At 37.7% G+C, this 15,872-nt stretch overlaps 1 protein-coding gene across 1 annotated transcript; it reads left to right on the top strand.

The window, feature by feature from the left end:
- Nucleotides 1-4,004: 4,004 nt before the first annotated feature.
- On the top strand, nucleotides 4,005-15,501 carry LOC137970301 (glucose-induced degradation protein 4 homolog). The gene is made up of 7 exons (XM_068816823.1): nucleotides 4,005-4,184; nucleotides 4,298-4,357; nucleotides 8,002-8,076; nucleotides 9,651-9,683; nucleotides 10,290-10,391; nucleotides 12,960-13,090; nucleotides 14,203-15,501. Exons 1-7 carry the CDS (start codon nucleotides 4,041-4,043, stop codon nucleotides 14,264-14,266), a joined length of 609 nt encoding a protein of 202 aa, XP_068672924.1. The 5' UTR covers nucleotides 4,005-4,040; the 3' UTR covers nucleotides 14,267-15,501.
- Nucleotides 15,502-15,872: the final 371 nt, after the last annotated feature.

Genomic DNA, 15,872 nt, shown 5'->3' with positions numbered 1-15,872 from the left:
GTTTTACCAGAGTAGTCTTGAACTACGATGAAAACTTGGAGAAGGTTATCCTGGACAAAAATGAGACTACTTTGACAAAAACGTCGAAAACAATGAATTTAGGGTGTGCATATATATTTTTTTTAACATTCTTAAAGCCACGTTTCGGCTGAATTGCATTTGTCAAGGTGATACTTATCGATGATCGCAGGGAAAGAACAGTGGACAAAATGTCAACATTTTTGTGAATACTACACAGGGCCATTGATTTACAGAAATACGAGTGAATGGTCACTATTCACTATTTTCCCGCGGGAAAATGAAACAAGACGAGAAGGTCAAAATGTAATTGTTTACAGATATCCTATTAAAAAGGGTTTAAGCAGTTCGATGTGTTAATACATCCAGTGATAGTGAAATGCTTGAAGAATTGCAGTGGGATAACCTTGGAGAAATAAGGAAAGGAAGATACAGACCCGATCTTGCACGTAATCCGTCATATGCAAGAACCCTTTTTGTGGAGGCAATTCAGTGGAAAGATGGATGGGCAGATAGACAAGCAGGTAGGTAGATAGCCAGCCGTGCGTCTGTTCAATAATAGAGAGGTTAAGGATGACGTTTACGCCGAACGACAAACGTCGGAGTGAAATTAGTAGTGGCATCCTCGTCTCGAAAAGGCGATGGTTAACGCTGGGGATTTGGCCAAGATCTTGTATGACTGTTTAGCCCGATCCTGGAGTTGCAGTCTCTGTTGCAGGTGGCTCAGACGCGTGCCTTGTGGAATCGCGCGCAGAGGCTGTGCTTTCTTTCCTCGCCGCTCTCTTGCATGCAGCCTGGACTCTAGCGTTCGCTTCCGCCTTTGAAACCCCGGTTTTGACACTTTGCCGCCATGTATCTCGGTGTTTGGCGATGTCCTCCCATCATGACTGGTGTCGATTAGTGCAGATCGCAAGCCTCGCTTGATGATTTCCTTATAGAGCAGCGGTCGCCGACCCACGTGCCGGACGCCCTCCCGCAGTTCTCCATGAAGGATTTCTCTTGGCAGGCGGTCAGGCTCCATGCGATGTGCATGGCCGAACCATCGAAGGCGTCGCTGAATGAGCAGTGATGGCATGCGACATCCCTGGAGTGCCCTCTCCAGTTTGCGCTAAGGCCTGAGCGGGAAGATAAGGAGACGCTGGGCTGCCCATACGACAGTGTTCCCCTGTCGGTGTAACTGGTTGGGTCCGAGGGAAAGTGCTGAGCCCCTGCCATCCGCCTTAAGGGCTCCACTCCGGATTTGTCCTCGAGGTTTACTCCTGAAGCCTTCCTGAAATCAGGTATAACCGCAAGGCAGCGGAGGTTTGAAATCAGTCTTTACCTTGCCCTGGATAGGCTGCCTTCACAGGCTAAGAACCCCACCTACCCTGGGCAACTGGTTTTAAGCCGCTAGTGGCTTCGTCTTCGCCTCTTCTCCTGTCAGTGGTGCCAGTTCCGCCGCGCGGAGGCCAGAAGTTGGACTTTGCTGAAAGAGGCTCTTACAGTCGCACGCCATTGGGAGCATTTCGAGAGGTTGTGAGAGCCCAGCCTCACAACTCACTCCCCGGCTATAACAGCCTTACGGAACCAAATTAGGGTTTTGCTAAAAATGTAAGAACCCTGCTTGAATGATTATATTAGCTCATTTCTGTCCTATTAGCTCCAGATATCAAGCAACTTCTCAAAGGACCGAGTTAAGTTAAAATGAGAGAATTTTCACGCCTTTATGATGAACAGGAGCTTGCCGTTTCCCGTTTGCCGTTGGCCGTAAATGTCATGCTTAACCTCTCTAATAGATCACAGATGACTTCAAAGTGTTGTATTAATTAATTAAAGAACAAAAAAGTGGTACTCGAAGCGATAGCCTCTGAGTGTGTCTGTGATGTTCTTACCACATTTTGATGTCTTCTGTGATCTATTACGCCTGGCAACATGGAATCTATTTGTTTTAAAAAAAAAGTTTTTAGATGATGACGTCAGCTGTGCGTCTGTCCGCTAATAGATCGCAGGTGAGAACCAATCAAAATGCGTGCATTATTGAGCTTATTATATAAAGATAGATATATAGATACATAAATAGTTGCATGAATTTGGGCATATTGTGGACTGGGATTGGATTTGTAAAAGACGGATTTGTAAAAGGTAGATTTGTAAAACATGGATTTGTAAAACATGGAGTTGTAAAACACGGATTTGTAAAAGGTGGTTTATCATTTTTTGTAAAAATGATAGCATTGTTCGACTGTTTATTTGTTTATTTCTGTCTGTCCCTTTTTAATCTTAATTCTCTTACTTTATATTATTTTCATTTTATGTTACCGCTTCACATTTAAATCATTTCTCTAAAAGATTGTTTGATGTTGAGTAATATTAGCATTTGGAAATGTTTACGAATAATCGAGAAATACGAGAAGCACTCGCTTACAGCGAGTAAGTATTCCCGGCATTTTCGGCACTCTCTCGTGTTCCAAAAACAAAATTCCGCGTGCTTGTATTTAACTCTACAATGCATTCGGCGCATTTTGATTTTTAAAATTATCAACATCTTAATACACAGGAGCTGGTCAAGACCGATTTCCAACGTTTTACGGGAGTAGGTCATTTTACTAGGGCAAACATGGACCAAACAAAAATGTACGTAACATACAAACAAGATCGTAATTTTAAAAATGCATTGTAGACCTCTGTAGAAAATGAATTGTCATCTTTTAAATTTGCGCGGGAGAAGATAGGTTATTGTGGTAGCGGGACATTTGGGACCGTCTATTTGACTGACTTTACATTAGGAGAGATGCAGCGTCATGTTTGTGTCAACAAGTTAAAAGGTGAAACCGCCGATTCAAAGCGACGCTTCGAGAAGGAAGCCGGTATCCTCCATAGTGTCAAAGGCCACAGAAATATCTCCGGGTTCCTGAGGTTTTGTCACGAGCCCTATGCTATAATGATGGATTATTAATATTCGTGCTTCGACGTCGGTCATTTTGGCTCCCCTTTTAGCAATGAAGGACCATATTGTTCCCAAGTAGTATGAAAGCACGTTCCGATTTCATCAAAAGGAACACAAAAAAGAGGAACAATCTGTTCTCGCTTTTAAAGAGAGGACCGTTCCAGAACCAAGAAAAGGAACGCCTTTGAAAAACAAAATGCGCTCAAAAACATCGTTAGTTAAAAAGGAAAGAAGCCAAAAAGCGACTAAAAGATCACTTTGTGGAACACAATCGAATGACGAAATTTTGCTGACGAAATACAACACTCAACTCAAAAAAGAAAACAAAATTGAAATTTGGAAATGTTATAGATTATATACGGATTACTTCTTTGTACAGCAGGGGACACCAAGCATGATAATGGGTGGTTCTGCTATGTTGACATTATGTTTTAAAGTTATCGTTAAAGATGAATAAAACACTGGAGTCTATCTAAGCGCCATGTACTTGAAATGTTTATATTCTTCATAGCAGGAAAGAAACGTTTTCCATATTTGTAATAGTAACTGTACATATCTGGACCGAGCTTTTTCAGTTAACTCAAATACGTGAAAAAGTGAATACTCTGCATCCAGCAAACATGTGAAAAAGAGTGCAGAAGGTCGCAAGAAAGAAATTAAACACGGATAATTTTCAGTGTTTGAATTGGTAGCTACAAATCCGTGTTTTACAAATCCGTGTTTGACAAATCCAGTCCATGTTTTACAAATCCAATCCAGTCTATATATTTTACAATATGCCATGAATGTGCACTTGTTTTTTATCCCAAACTGCACGTCGTTTTTGAAACTCCAAACGGGCTTGTTGGGCAGCACAATTAACGTACGTCAGAATGCTTTATTATTCAGATTTTTGAAGAACGAAGAAAGGTCAAAATTCAGTTTGACTATCATGGAAGCCCCTCAGAGCCTTTTAACCACTCCGTCATACAGATCGCCCCAGGGTTACATCAATAGAGACTGGGAACTAATTTACACAATGGTGACAGAATCTCCCACAATACTCTTCGGGAGCGGGGCTAGGAAGTTCAAAAGAGGAGAAGACTTGTTCTTCAAAATGCCGGGGAAAGTTGCCCTAAATCCTCTTCCACCGGGAACAAAACAGCCAGGTTTGGCCCAGTCGTTGTTATACAGTGGTAGTAGATTCCAGGGACACCAAAAAAGTAAAGGAAATCGGTATGACGTTGAAGTTGTCTTAAAGGTAAGTAAGGTTGAAAATTCGCGCCGGTTAGCGTTTTGGCGGTTGTATTTCAGTTTTAATCTTTCAAATGAAGCCTGGAGTAAACTGCTTACGTTTGAATGGATTATCTTTAGCACGTAGAGGAAGAGAAGGGATTTCTCTGTGGATATCTGAAAATTAAAGGTCTAACAGATGTAAGTTAAGTTTTTTATTTTTTTTGTACTACGAATAAGTATGGTTATGTGTATGTGCATGTGGGCATAATTTTGTAACATTTAACTTTAAATTTTACATTACGTACATTTCTCGGCTCCTTTCTTGCATTCGCATATGATGGTTGTTGCGAACGTATCGATCAATAGTAAAGTTACTCGCGTTTTCGTCCAGCAAGGTCAAAAGATCCTCTGATAGATCTAGAACTGTGTTGTTCCTTCACATGTGAATATTGAACATTACTTGTTTGCACTTAGCCAGTCCATAGTATTCGACAACGTCAATATCAGTTTCTGCTGCAAGCTATAAAATAATGAACTTTTTTTTCGTACGAGTATCTTTCTTACCCAGTTTCCAGTCCCTTTCAAATAGAATAATACATGTACAATGTACCTAACATACATGTACACTGGTTTGAATAACATTATTGAGCTTCATTATTTTTCTTTAGAAAGAATTCTCCCAGAACTCAGTTTTTTTGTATAAACATAGGACTTTCGGCTTAACTACAGAATACAGGGCCACTTATTTTCATATCATTGAATAACAAAAGCTCCCATTGTTGTTTGTCTCGTTCTACTAAAGCTTTTAACTAATTTGCATTTGCTGGCCCTGTGTGGCCTGTGTGACTTTGCTTTGCTATCAAAATGACAATGATTCGTATTCGAATCTACACAGTTCACGTGGATTTGCAATTATCCCCTCATAATATCTTATCAGAGCCTGGCACAGGGGAAAAATACAAATACAACCCACATGCATGTGATGCCAAGTCTGGGAATCTAACCCAGGCTACAATAGTGGGACGCAAAGTGCTTTCACCACTGCGCCAACCATAGTCCATGAACTTCTTGTTACAGCTGTAGGTCTTGTAAACAATGCACTTATTTCATGTTCAATAAGTCTCTTAATTTAATCAGTATTCTAGACATTCCAGAGTTCCTGGAATAATGTCTTAGTTAACACAACAGTGTCCAAAAATATTTTTGGTCGCCCATTAGGAACCCCCAACGATTAAAATGCACGCTGTCTTAAGATGCAGCCAATTGAACTTGAATATCCCATAGTTCTCAATGTGTGCCTGAGGGTTTTTGCGGAAGTTTCCATCTTCGTCACCTACATGTTTTTGATAAAATGTTGTCTCGTGCATTTTCCTATCTGGCAATGTTTTGTAAAAGCTACAGATATTCAAAATACAGCTGTACAAGAAAATGCCCAGCTGTGGCAAATTAATCATTTACTTCTCAGTAGTATTGGATATTGACAATAGAAAACTGACAAGTAAGTTGGCCGCTGCTTAAGATTAATTCGTTTTTTATTTATTGCCTGGGTTGTCAGCTGTTTTTCCAAGGGTAACCAGACTTTTTATTTTACCAAAAACTTGTCACTGTACACTTTCTGGCTGTCTCAGATGACCGGACAGTCGCTAATTTCAAGCACTGACACAAGAAAGTCAGTTATTCTGTGTGGCATTAGACTGGAAAAAACAAATGGATTGCTTAAATGGTGATTTCATGCTAGGTCTTGTAGGAATTTTCCAATACTAATAAATAACCAGAAAAACACAAGTCATTTTGTCCAACTGCCGTATGTTAAAGTGTAGTATCTAGCAATGTCAGTTAAATTTCACTCTTAATGCTTTAGGTGAGTTACCCTGTGAGCAGTTAGTTTCTCCTACGCTTTCCGAGAGAGAAACCACTGGGAGCAACCGTTAGTCTCTTTAAGTGTGCTGCTGTCCAGTGCCAAGAATTAATTTAAACCGGTAAAATCAGTTAGTAAACTTGTTTTGGCGCTTGCGCGTGCGTTCAGCTACGTAACTGCTGTGTAGTGAATTGACGTCAAATACATCACATGGGGTGTGACGTACTTTGCCCATGCTCGATGGCTTTACTTGCTGACTTTACTTGCTGTTTTTGAATGCAGCTATATTTTTTATTAAGCCATTCAATCCTAAAGTGGCTCCCATTGATAAGTAAAATTGTCTGACATTACACTTAGAGAGAGTAAAATCTGCAAGTCTCACTCTCAGAAGGGAAAGGATTGGTGATAAAATTTTTATACATGTAGCTTTATCTACTCAACTTTTCCTAGTTTTCTTTTAATAGCTCTGGAAAAAGATAAATGATTCAAGTACAACTAGTGTGTGCTTGATTATGCGCGCAACTGTCCAATTACAAACTGTCCTATTAATAATGGTAATAGGACTGAGTGGAGTCCAATTTGGTCTGTAATCATATGAGTGATTAACAAAATCGGACCGCGTAGCAGGAGTTTGATTTGTTTTATCACGAGTATGATTACAGAACGAATTGGACGACACAAAGTCCTGTTACCAATGAATCATAACCATTACAATTTCCAAGAAAACAAAATTAATGCATTCCTTTTTCACTGTCCAACATTACAAATTTGTCCATTTTGGAAAATCCCCAGTTTTGTAGGGTACATGTAAATGGTTATTGTGATAAATTCTGTAATAAATTTAGGGATTAAGCTGAGTGCACTTAATATGACTGGCTGATGTAACTGTCCGATTTCAGGTTTCAGATTACAGCCAACTGTCCGATTTGACTGTCCGATTTCAACCCTACATAATTAGTGAAACATAAAGCAGCTAATGCACCAATCAAATCTGAGAAAATTGTAATCAAGGTTATGATTAATGCTGAAATCAGCCTGGCTGTTGTAATAATTACGATTTGAAAGTACATTACTGTAGATTTTTCTTGGCATTTAATTTGACATAATTTTTAGTTTTGTTAGCCTTGCTGGTCATGTAAATCTTTGCAGGTCTATTGGGATTTTACATGTAGGGTTGCCATTGATACATGTTCCTCCTTTCTCTGCCTGGACTGTACTTGGCTCTTGGCTTGCAACTAATGACTAAAGGCACCACCCCCTAACCTCATCAATATTATTATTGGGGTTGCATTTCAAGAATTACAGTAATAATAAATTATTGCTGATATATGTAGCGCTACTTGCAATAAAAAGATCAATAGTGCTTTACATAATAAGATCTATAAAATCAATCAGTCAAATAATTAGAAAATTTATAATAAGTTAAAAACTTAAAAGTAATACAATTTAAAAGGTGACTACAAGTGTAAATGGCAACATAACATTCATACAATGTACATTTAACCACTAATCAAGGAAAATTTGTTTAAAAAGGAATGACTTAATTGACTTCTTGAAAACTTCTACTGATTGAATAGTGTGTAATGATGTAATGGGAGCTCATTCCACAAATGTGGTGCTGCTGCCTGAAATGCGCACCCACCAGCAGCACCTCGTGTGTTTGTTTGTTTGTTTGGTATTTATTATTAATTTGTTCGAGCAGGTTGAAGTATTGGCAGCTATATTGCTGATGTGGACCTGCTATACCCACCCACCTATACACTCATGAAGGACAGCCACAACACTGGAAACTTCATCCCCTACTCTTCTCGAATAGTGTGTGGGTTCTTTAACGTCCCACAGGGAATTATGAACATCAAAGATATTTGTGAGACTGGGCCTACGGTTTATAGTCCTTATCCTTATTAACTAACTGAGCCACCAGTGTGCGGTGAACCTTTTAGCGTCCAGTTTTCTTAATAGTCTTTTGTTGTCATTGATGTAGGAATACCCCAATTTAACAACCTTTTTTGATGGAGAGATCATTGGAGAAAAACATCCCTTTTTGACAAGAAAGTGGGTAAGGATGAATCATCATTGAAATTAAAGTCATTGAACTTACAGCGTAATCATAAATTAAAGGCAGCTGTTTTCTTGTTCTTTTGCGGTTGGGACAAATACATGTAATGTGCAAAGCAGAGTTCTTTCCATTTTAGCTAATGTAAGGTAAGGCTTGATTAATTACTACTTTTCTATTGTCCTTGTGTCAATTTAGCCGACCAAGCCTTGTTAGATTATTGAAATTGAAAGGAACTCTGCTTTGTGAATGAAATTACAGTAAGCAGGTGTGCTTAACAGTAGAGCATTATTTTTGAAATACCCTTTGATTGTGGAGTCATTGTCAGAGAAAAGGGTCATAACAGCAGCCCTTAGGACAGTATTTACATTTTTTTGGACCATGAAACTCATGTAAGGTACATTACAATTAATCTGACCGTCTTTCATACTGAGTTACATGTAGAAGTATGATCATGAAACATTCATATAACAGCTGTCAAGAGGGAGTAGATATTATGTACTGTTACAGTATACATGTGTAGAAGTCTGAAGAAAAAGCTTAAATTTTTACTGACAAGCTGTTTTGTCCAGCTGGCCACTTTATAGTCCAGGACAGCTTCTTCAGAATACAAATTAATTTTGGTTCTTTTGATCTACTTAATATTTTTAATTACCAGTCACTTTTTGAAAAATAGTGACAGCTGAAAACCTTAAATTGTTCAGAATTGACGTCATGCCACAGGTACACTATAGGGAGTGAGGCCTAAGTTTACAACTTAAGTCAATGTAAATTATATTGTCTTCAAAAGGCTGTAAATATTTTAATAACTTTCATCCCAAATGTTAGAGCTTGAAAGTACACCTTTTACTTTTGCTTACAAGCAAAATGTTGTGGGTCACATTGATTCAACTTACTGGAATCATGTGTACTGGTAGGTCTTTTCAGAATCAGGAGAGGCATGATTGTTGAGAAAAACTAATTGATGTCCCACTATGTTTTCAAGATTGGGAAGCAAGTTGGGATGGTTGTCATTTCCAAAACTTATTTTTCCAAGCATTTTACCGTAATTTCAGGCTGTTTACCAGCGTGGTAGATTACCCACATTGGTAATTTTTTGCAATAGCGAGAAAAAAAATTCAACAGATTACCCGCACTAGCAGGTAAATGAGGCAATACACAGTTTTTAGGAACAGTTTCTTTAATGACATTTAAATTTTTCCCTGCTTACAGTTTTAAAACTACACGTATACCGGAAGATTTAAAAATTATCACATTACCCGCGGGTAATCGGCCGGAAATTACAGTAATGGCAAAATTTGCATGAAGGGGACTAAATGCTGTTTTGTTTGTTTCAAATGACTTGTTATCTTTTTGCAATTCATCTGAAATTACTGAAAGGTTCAATGTGTTTTTTTCCCTACTTGTGTGTTCCTTACCACTGCCTCACAATTTCTGTTAATTGAACTTTGCAAATAAGGGGGAGAGCTGAATTTTCATCATTTGTGACTAATTACATGTACATGTACATAATTATTAGTCTTAAAAAGCCTTGAATGTTCCAGTATAATTTTTGTCACTTTTGTATGTCTCATTAGGATGCTGATGAAGAAGTCGACAGGAAGCATTGGGTGATTAAATTTTTTCTTCCCATTTGTAGTCAATTTAACATGACAATTTATACACATGATTTATACACATGTGTATAAACCCTAAAAATTAACTGCCGGTAATAATTATATTACTTTTCAGTCATGCACTTGGGTCTTCTTGTGGAACTTGTGAACCACTACATTTTCTAGATATACTGTAGTTATTACCTGAGTCTGTAGCCTCATACTGTAGGGCGGCTCCCATCAGTGAATAAAATTGTCTGGTGTTATGCAGAGTAAATTCACTCAAAGGAGGGGATGGGTTTAATTAAAACTGAGTGCATAAATAGTCTTGGTTATCTCCTGCTGTTCTTGGTATGAGCCCACAGCAGCCCTATGCCAAAAAGCCACATCTGGAAGCTTGCTTGTATTTTTCGTTTGAGCCGATGTCTGGAAACATTATTCTCTACGTTGTGAAGTCACTACATTGTATATCATACTATTTTAAAGGAGAACATTTAATTTAAAGATGCCTAGTTGGCTGCGAAGCCCAGATGATGTCACATAAAAAACACTTATAATAAATGTTTCCTCAAATGATTAATATATTTATTACATGTAGATATGGCATTTTTCATGTTGCAGGGGAAATTCCTGGCATTTTACCAGTTTGCAAAAACGTTTAACTCTGATAACTTCAACTACAGTCAACTGGACAACTTAGACTTTGTTTTCATGAGATGGAAGGTACAGTAGTACTGATGTACATTTTCTCTGTTTCTTTGTAATTGCAAAGCTTCGTGGTGAGTTTAACATTCAGTGAAGTATGTTAAAATGACAAAAATTACCGTGAGATCAGATTTCCTTGGTTAATGTACAAAACAAACAGTCAAAGAACTTAGCATTTAAATAATAAGAAGACTCTTTGTCAATCAGTATTATTTAAAACATATTGTCCAATCCTGTGGAATAACTCTTAATAGTTGGATTTGCACCACTTTCCAGGAGCCATGACATGGTGCCTTGACATTTTTGTCCAAAGAAATTTGGGCTTTTTTAATGTCAAGAGGTGGTTCATCCTGAACATTATTTGAATTTTTTTTGTCATGATTAGTATTAATTATGTAGACAATTATTATTGTTGGTAATAATGTACATGGAATAAATTATGCAATCTGATTGGCTGAGAGAAGTGCATTTTTTCAGTAACACAGTGCAGAAAAGAGGTAATTGAATGCAAAAAAAAGGTAGCCCTGGATGGCACAAGTTGAATTGACAAAATGGCAGACAGATTTGGCGAGAACGCGAGAGTAGCAATGTTTTATTAAAAGTTTGAAGGAAACTGCAAAACAAAGACTACAAAGGAAGGTATAAACAACTGGCTAATGAAAGCTTTGAACTGTTCGCCCTCAACAAAATTGTCGGTAGGATTTTTAAGCCATAGTTCAAAGAAAGACAAACAAGACTGGCAAGACTACGAGCCAGCTGACAGTCTTTGTGTAATGGTGAGGGTCAAAACATTTTTCATGTATATTGTTAATAAGTAATCACATGATTTTTCCCATGCAATTTGGAATAAATAGGCACTTGTAAATTTTTTCAAAGACTACAAATTGCACTCGCCCTATGGGCTTGTGCAATTTTGGTCGTTTATTCCAAATTGCACAAGAAAAATCATGTGATTACCTATACAAAATCATTACCAGTAGGAGCTAGAAACCAAGGTCAAGGTCAACTGTGAAACTGTGGCCTTTTCATTGTGGCTGACTCAGCACATAAAATTATTTCTTTTGGGCCAGTAAATATAAAGAGGAGTATTTTTAACATGAGCAGCTTATCAAATATTATTGTTTTTCTTGCACTAGTTCCTACTGCAAGTCCTTGAATGGACAATTATTATTATTGTCAATTCTCCAATTTCGTTTCATTCTTGTTAAATCATTTATTAATATTTGAAACCTTAACTCCATAATCAAGCACAAAAAGTGTTCAAAGTGAAGTGAAGGGAAGTGAAGCTATTAGTCTGTCCCCTCGGGGCTTTTCAGGACTAATTTACAATGCTTTATGAGGGACGTTAGTCAGACTTCTTATTACGCAGTTTACATATTTATTTTAGGAAGTGAAAGATGCTCTTGTCCAGATAAGGTCAGACCACAACACCAGGGACTGTCCCCTACTCTTATCGAATAGTGAGTGGGTTCTTTAACGTCCCATACTATTTAATTTCCAACAAGGGCTATGAGATGGGACCTCCAGTTTACAGTCCTTATCCAAGAAGACGTGAAAGTCCAACTCTCTCTAATTCTAATTCTAATTAGAAGTCTAATTCTCTACTGAGCCTGAGTGGTGTGCGGTGCCTGCAAGTCACTTGAAAATTGTCTCCACAATTTCTTGAACAGCGTCGATAAAATTTCTGGAAAGGCCTAAAATGTCTCAGACTTGAGAGATACTGTAAGTGTCTAGTCGTTCTAGCGCTGGAGCACTAATTGGGGACACGGTAAACTGAAACTAACAATTAACGCAAATCAAGGGACTGTCAAGTTTCCTTTAACCAGAACTGTACAGTATCTCCATAATGCATTTGAGATGCAAATTACAATTATTATATATTGTCTAAAGCTTTAGAGGCTGGAATGCGAGGTCATGTGCCAGAAAATAATAATGGATCTCCTCATCAGCCATTGTGACTGAAAGGGAAGAATTGCGTGTTCTCAGTTAAGAGTTCCAAATGGGCTTCCTAAGTAAACATAATAAGAAACATTTTTGAGCAGATTAGAATAAATATATGAACTGAAGAAATCAGTTTTACATGTACATGTACATGTACATGTACATTGTAGCTTTTGACCACGTACTGGTGGCTCAGTTGGTTGAATCAACAAGCTGCCATGTGGGAGGTTGTGAGTTTGACTCCAGCGGGACCAACACTCAGGGTCTTTTAAAAATACAGTATTGCTCAAAGGTAAGTTATCCCCCTCTTGGATAATGACTACATGTATAAGCCATACAACTGTAGCCTCCCGTCTCACAGCCCTTGTTCAGAAAACTCTGTGGGACATTAAAGATCACACACTGATGGAAAAGATCAGGGAACAGAAGTTCCCAGTGTTCTGGTCTGGTTTGATCAAGGGCCACGGATTCATCAGCCTATGGCTACAGTACCCTCATAAAATAAAGTTTATAAGACTTCACTTCACTTTTCAGCTGTACATGTAGAATACAAATTACCAGTGTCAGAGTTACACTGTAAGTGTGGAATGGGCAAAGTTTCTTTCGAGCATTTATTTCATACATTTACATTGCTTGTATTTACAGGAACACTTCTTAGTCCCAGATCACACTATCACAGATATAAATGGTGCATCATTTGCTGGTTTTTACTATGTATGTCTTCAGAAGTCAGCAGGAACTATTGAAGGTTATTACTATCACAGAAGTTCAGAATGGTCAGTACAGTTTTGTCAGGAGTTTCTTCTGTTGCACATGACTGTTGTACATGTAATTAACTACATGTAATTTGTAGCTCATCATAAAGGGATTTACTTTGTACATGTACATTGTATTTTTGTTATAATGCAATAACGAGGGTTTCGATAAAGGAAAATTATTTGAAGTTTGCAGCTGGTTTGAGTAGTGTAAAGTGAGTAACTGACTGCCTTTGTCAAAATGGTTTTTAAATAGTAGGTTTGAAAGAATCTGTCTTTTACTTAAGTACTGTATTTACTTGATTAAATGCTGCAACATTTATTAAATTTTGGGTGTGTCCAATGTGGTGTTTATTCGAGGGCGGTGTTTATTACAAAATCATGTTTCTTGAATCACTGACAACAATAATAGTAGATCGTTTGTAAACATTAGGGTGTATTTGATTGATTGACCCTATTCTGGAATAAGAATACAGTGTACATGGAGTGATGATTTAAAACTGTATGTTTGGAGATTTGAAGCAACAAGATAATAAGGATACATGTATGTTTGAAATAGCATTTTTAATTAGTGGATGTTTGACAATTTTAATGAGTCGAATCTCCTTAAAAACGTAGAATTTCTAATTTCTATGCCATGTATTTGCAGCCAATTTCCAGACAATGGATATCCATTTTTTTTTAACAACAGAGTCCAGCTCATTCTCGTCACCAGAGCCTTGGATCGACACAAGGCTCTGGGAAACCCTAGCGAGGAGAGCATGTGCCATAGGGTTCTTGTAGCCAAAAATTGGCTATTTGAACCTTACGGCGCCTGCTCACTCCTCGTGCTAACATGAATGCACCAATTAGAGACGCTTTTGACTGTTCTTCACGAAAACCAGTGAGGAGACAGTTTGTTTCAGGGTTCCCCAGAGCTCTTCTCTTGACTGAGGGAGAGATTGTCGAGATTGAGTCCAGCTTTATCACTATCCAGTGGATAAGCACCAGCCTGGTTTACATGTACAAAAACTTATCGAAGTATCCATGAGAATGATAGTGGATTTGTCCAGCTGATTCAACTGTATGTAAACAACTGCATCCTGGTTTATTAGCTGGTTCTCTAGTGACAAGTATTGTTTGCTTTTTCCTAGGTTTCAGTCATTGAATCTTGTCCATGTCCCAGATCACAGTCAACCCATCTATGAATTCAGATGATAGCAATCAAGATCTTTCAATAGACCAGTTCATGCTCTTGAGTGCATCATGGGTAATCAGGGCAACATGGTGGGAAATTCGAAGCAAGTAAAGTGTTCATGACTCTACTTTATAAACTTTTGCCTTCATACATGTAAACCGAACAAACAAGTTCCAAGTTCACAACTGAGATGAACTGGGCTTGGTATCTATTCTTTGGAATTCCTAAAATTTAATATTCCTTTTTTTGTCTCCATACATTCCCGGTAATTTTGTGCCTTTGGAATTACAGGAAATGTATGGCAGAAACGTTGTTTAATAAAGTAATTTCTACAATACCCATTCTTTCCTCCTTATTCTGCTGCACCTGTAAGCCCTTATCTTCTGTTTTGGAAAATAAAAAACCCCAAAATTTCATATCATGAATACTTTTCATGGTTTTGAACTTCCTTACAGGCCTTTGAATTTCTCTCCATCTTGCCCTGATTACCCATGATGCACTCAAGAGCGTGAAGTTGTCTATTCATTCAGCTTATATTTTAAACTTCAAGTACTCATAAATTTCATCAATTAGTTTTGTTTGAGTTTGCAATGCAGGCTTGCATATTCCCAGAGCATTCTTTTGAAAAAATGAGTTTCATTTGTCGTAAAAAGTGCATACATGTACTAGCAAGATACTGTACAACAATTTCAACTTGTAGTCTGAAGTCAACAGAACACTCCTTTTCCTCAAGACAGTCAGAGGGAAAGTTCTTTTAAAAAGAAAACAGCTCTGTCAGTGTTGTCTTCAGTTTATGGAATGTTAGTGATTAATTTATTTTATTTTCCTCCCATCAGCAAAAATATTATTAAATTGAATAGGTTATTTTGTATGAAACTAGTCGAGATTAGGATGTTATTTCCTACATTGCAAGGAAAGATTTGGATGGTATTAAACAAGGAAAGTTGATTGTCTTCCTTCATCTTGTGCAAAACCTTGAATTGGTTGTTTTCCATGATTTTTTGCCAAAGGATGTAAAATCAAAACTGCGTTGCTGTAAGCAAAAAAGCCCTACAGTTCGCACATACTGTAGTTTATCGGTTTAGTGTCTCTCTAGTTTCTGCTGGTATAGCATCCTGGAGATGTCCTGTAATACGCCATTTTGATTAAGCAAGAATCACCTCCGAGTTATAATATTCAGTTTGTGATATTAAAAGTCACCACTCAGGAGTTTACAGTGGTAACTGAAGACTTTTTGAGGGTGTAAATTATTATACATGTACTGTATTGTCTTTTTTACTTCTTTTGATTTATCCAACCAAACTTTACCTTGGTAGAATCATTTGAATAATATTATTTAGTTATCCTAATTTTGAAGTGTAAATATCAGTATAGTGAACCAGGTACATAATTAATAGTTTTTAACGATGTATAGTTTCTGGCAGAAGGAAAAGTTGTGCTTGGAAAATTGTATTACATTGTCAGCGTATATGTTGAAGGTTACATTTTGAAGGGTTGAATTTTCCTGTGGATTTTTTGACAATTTTTTTCCACAGTGGATAAAACTGGATAGGAAAATGAGCCAAATGGACGTACTTGTAAAATACCTGTCACCTTACCCTTTGTGTAGGTCCACTCCCCCGAGTT

The sequence above is a fragment of the Montipora foliosa genome, chromosome 9 (genome assembly GCF_036669935.1).
Source record: "Montipora foliosa isolate CH-2021 chromosome 9, ASM3666993v2, whole genome shotgun sequence".
In the NCBI taxonomy this organism is placed as follows: Eukaryota; Metazoa; Cnidaria; class Anthozoa; order Scleractinia; family Acroporidae; genus Montipora; species Montipora foliosa.
This window is presented reverse-complemented; position numbering and strand designations above follow the sequence as displayed.

What these genes read in the sequence shown, in the direction of transcription:
- LOC137970301 (XM_068816823.1), top strand. Translation starts at nt 4,041, where the DNA reads ATGCCGGGGAAAGTTGCCCTAAATCCTCTTCCACCGGGAACAAAACAG. An exon ending in TTGTTTTCATGAGATGGAAG is followed by an intron (nt 10,392 to 12,959) that starts GTACAGTAGTAC and finishes TTGTATTTACAG; the next exon opens with GAACACTTCTTAGTCCCAGA. An exon ending in TATCACAGAAGTTCAGAATG is followed by an intron (nt 13,091 to 14,202) that starts GTCAGTACAGTT and finishes GCTTTTTCCTAG; the next exon opens with GTTTCAGTCATTGAATCTTG.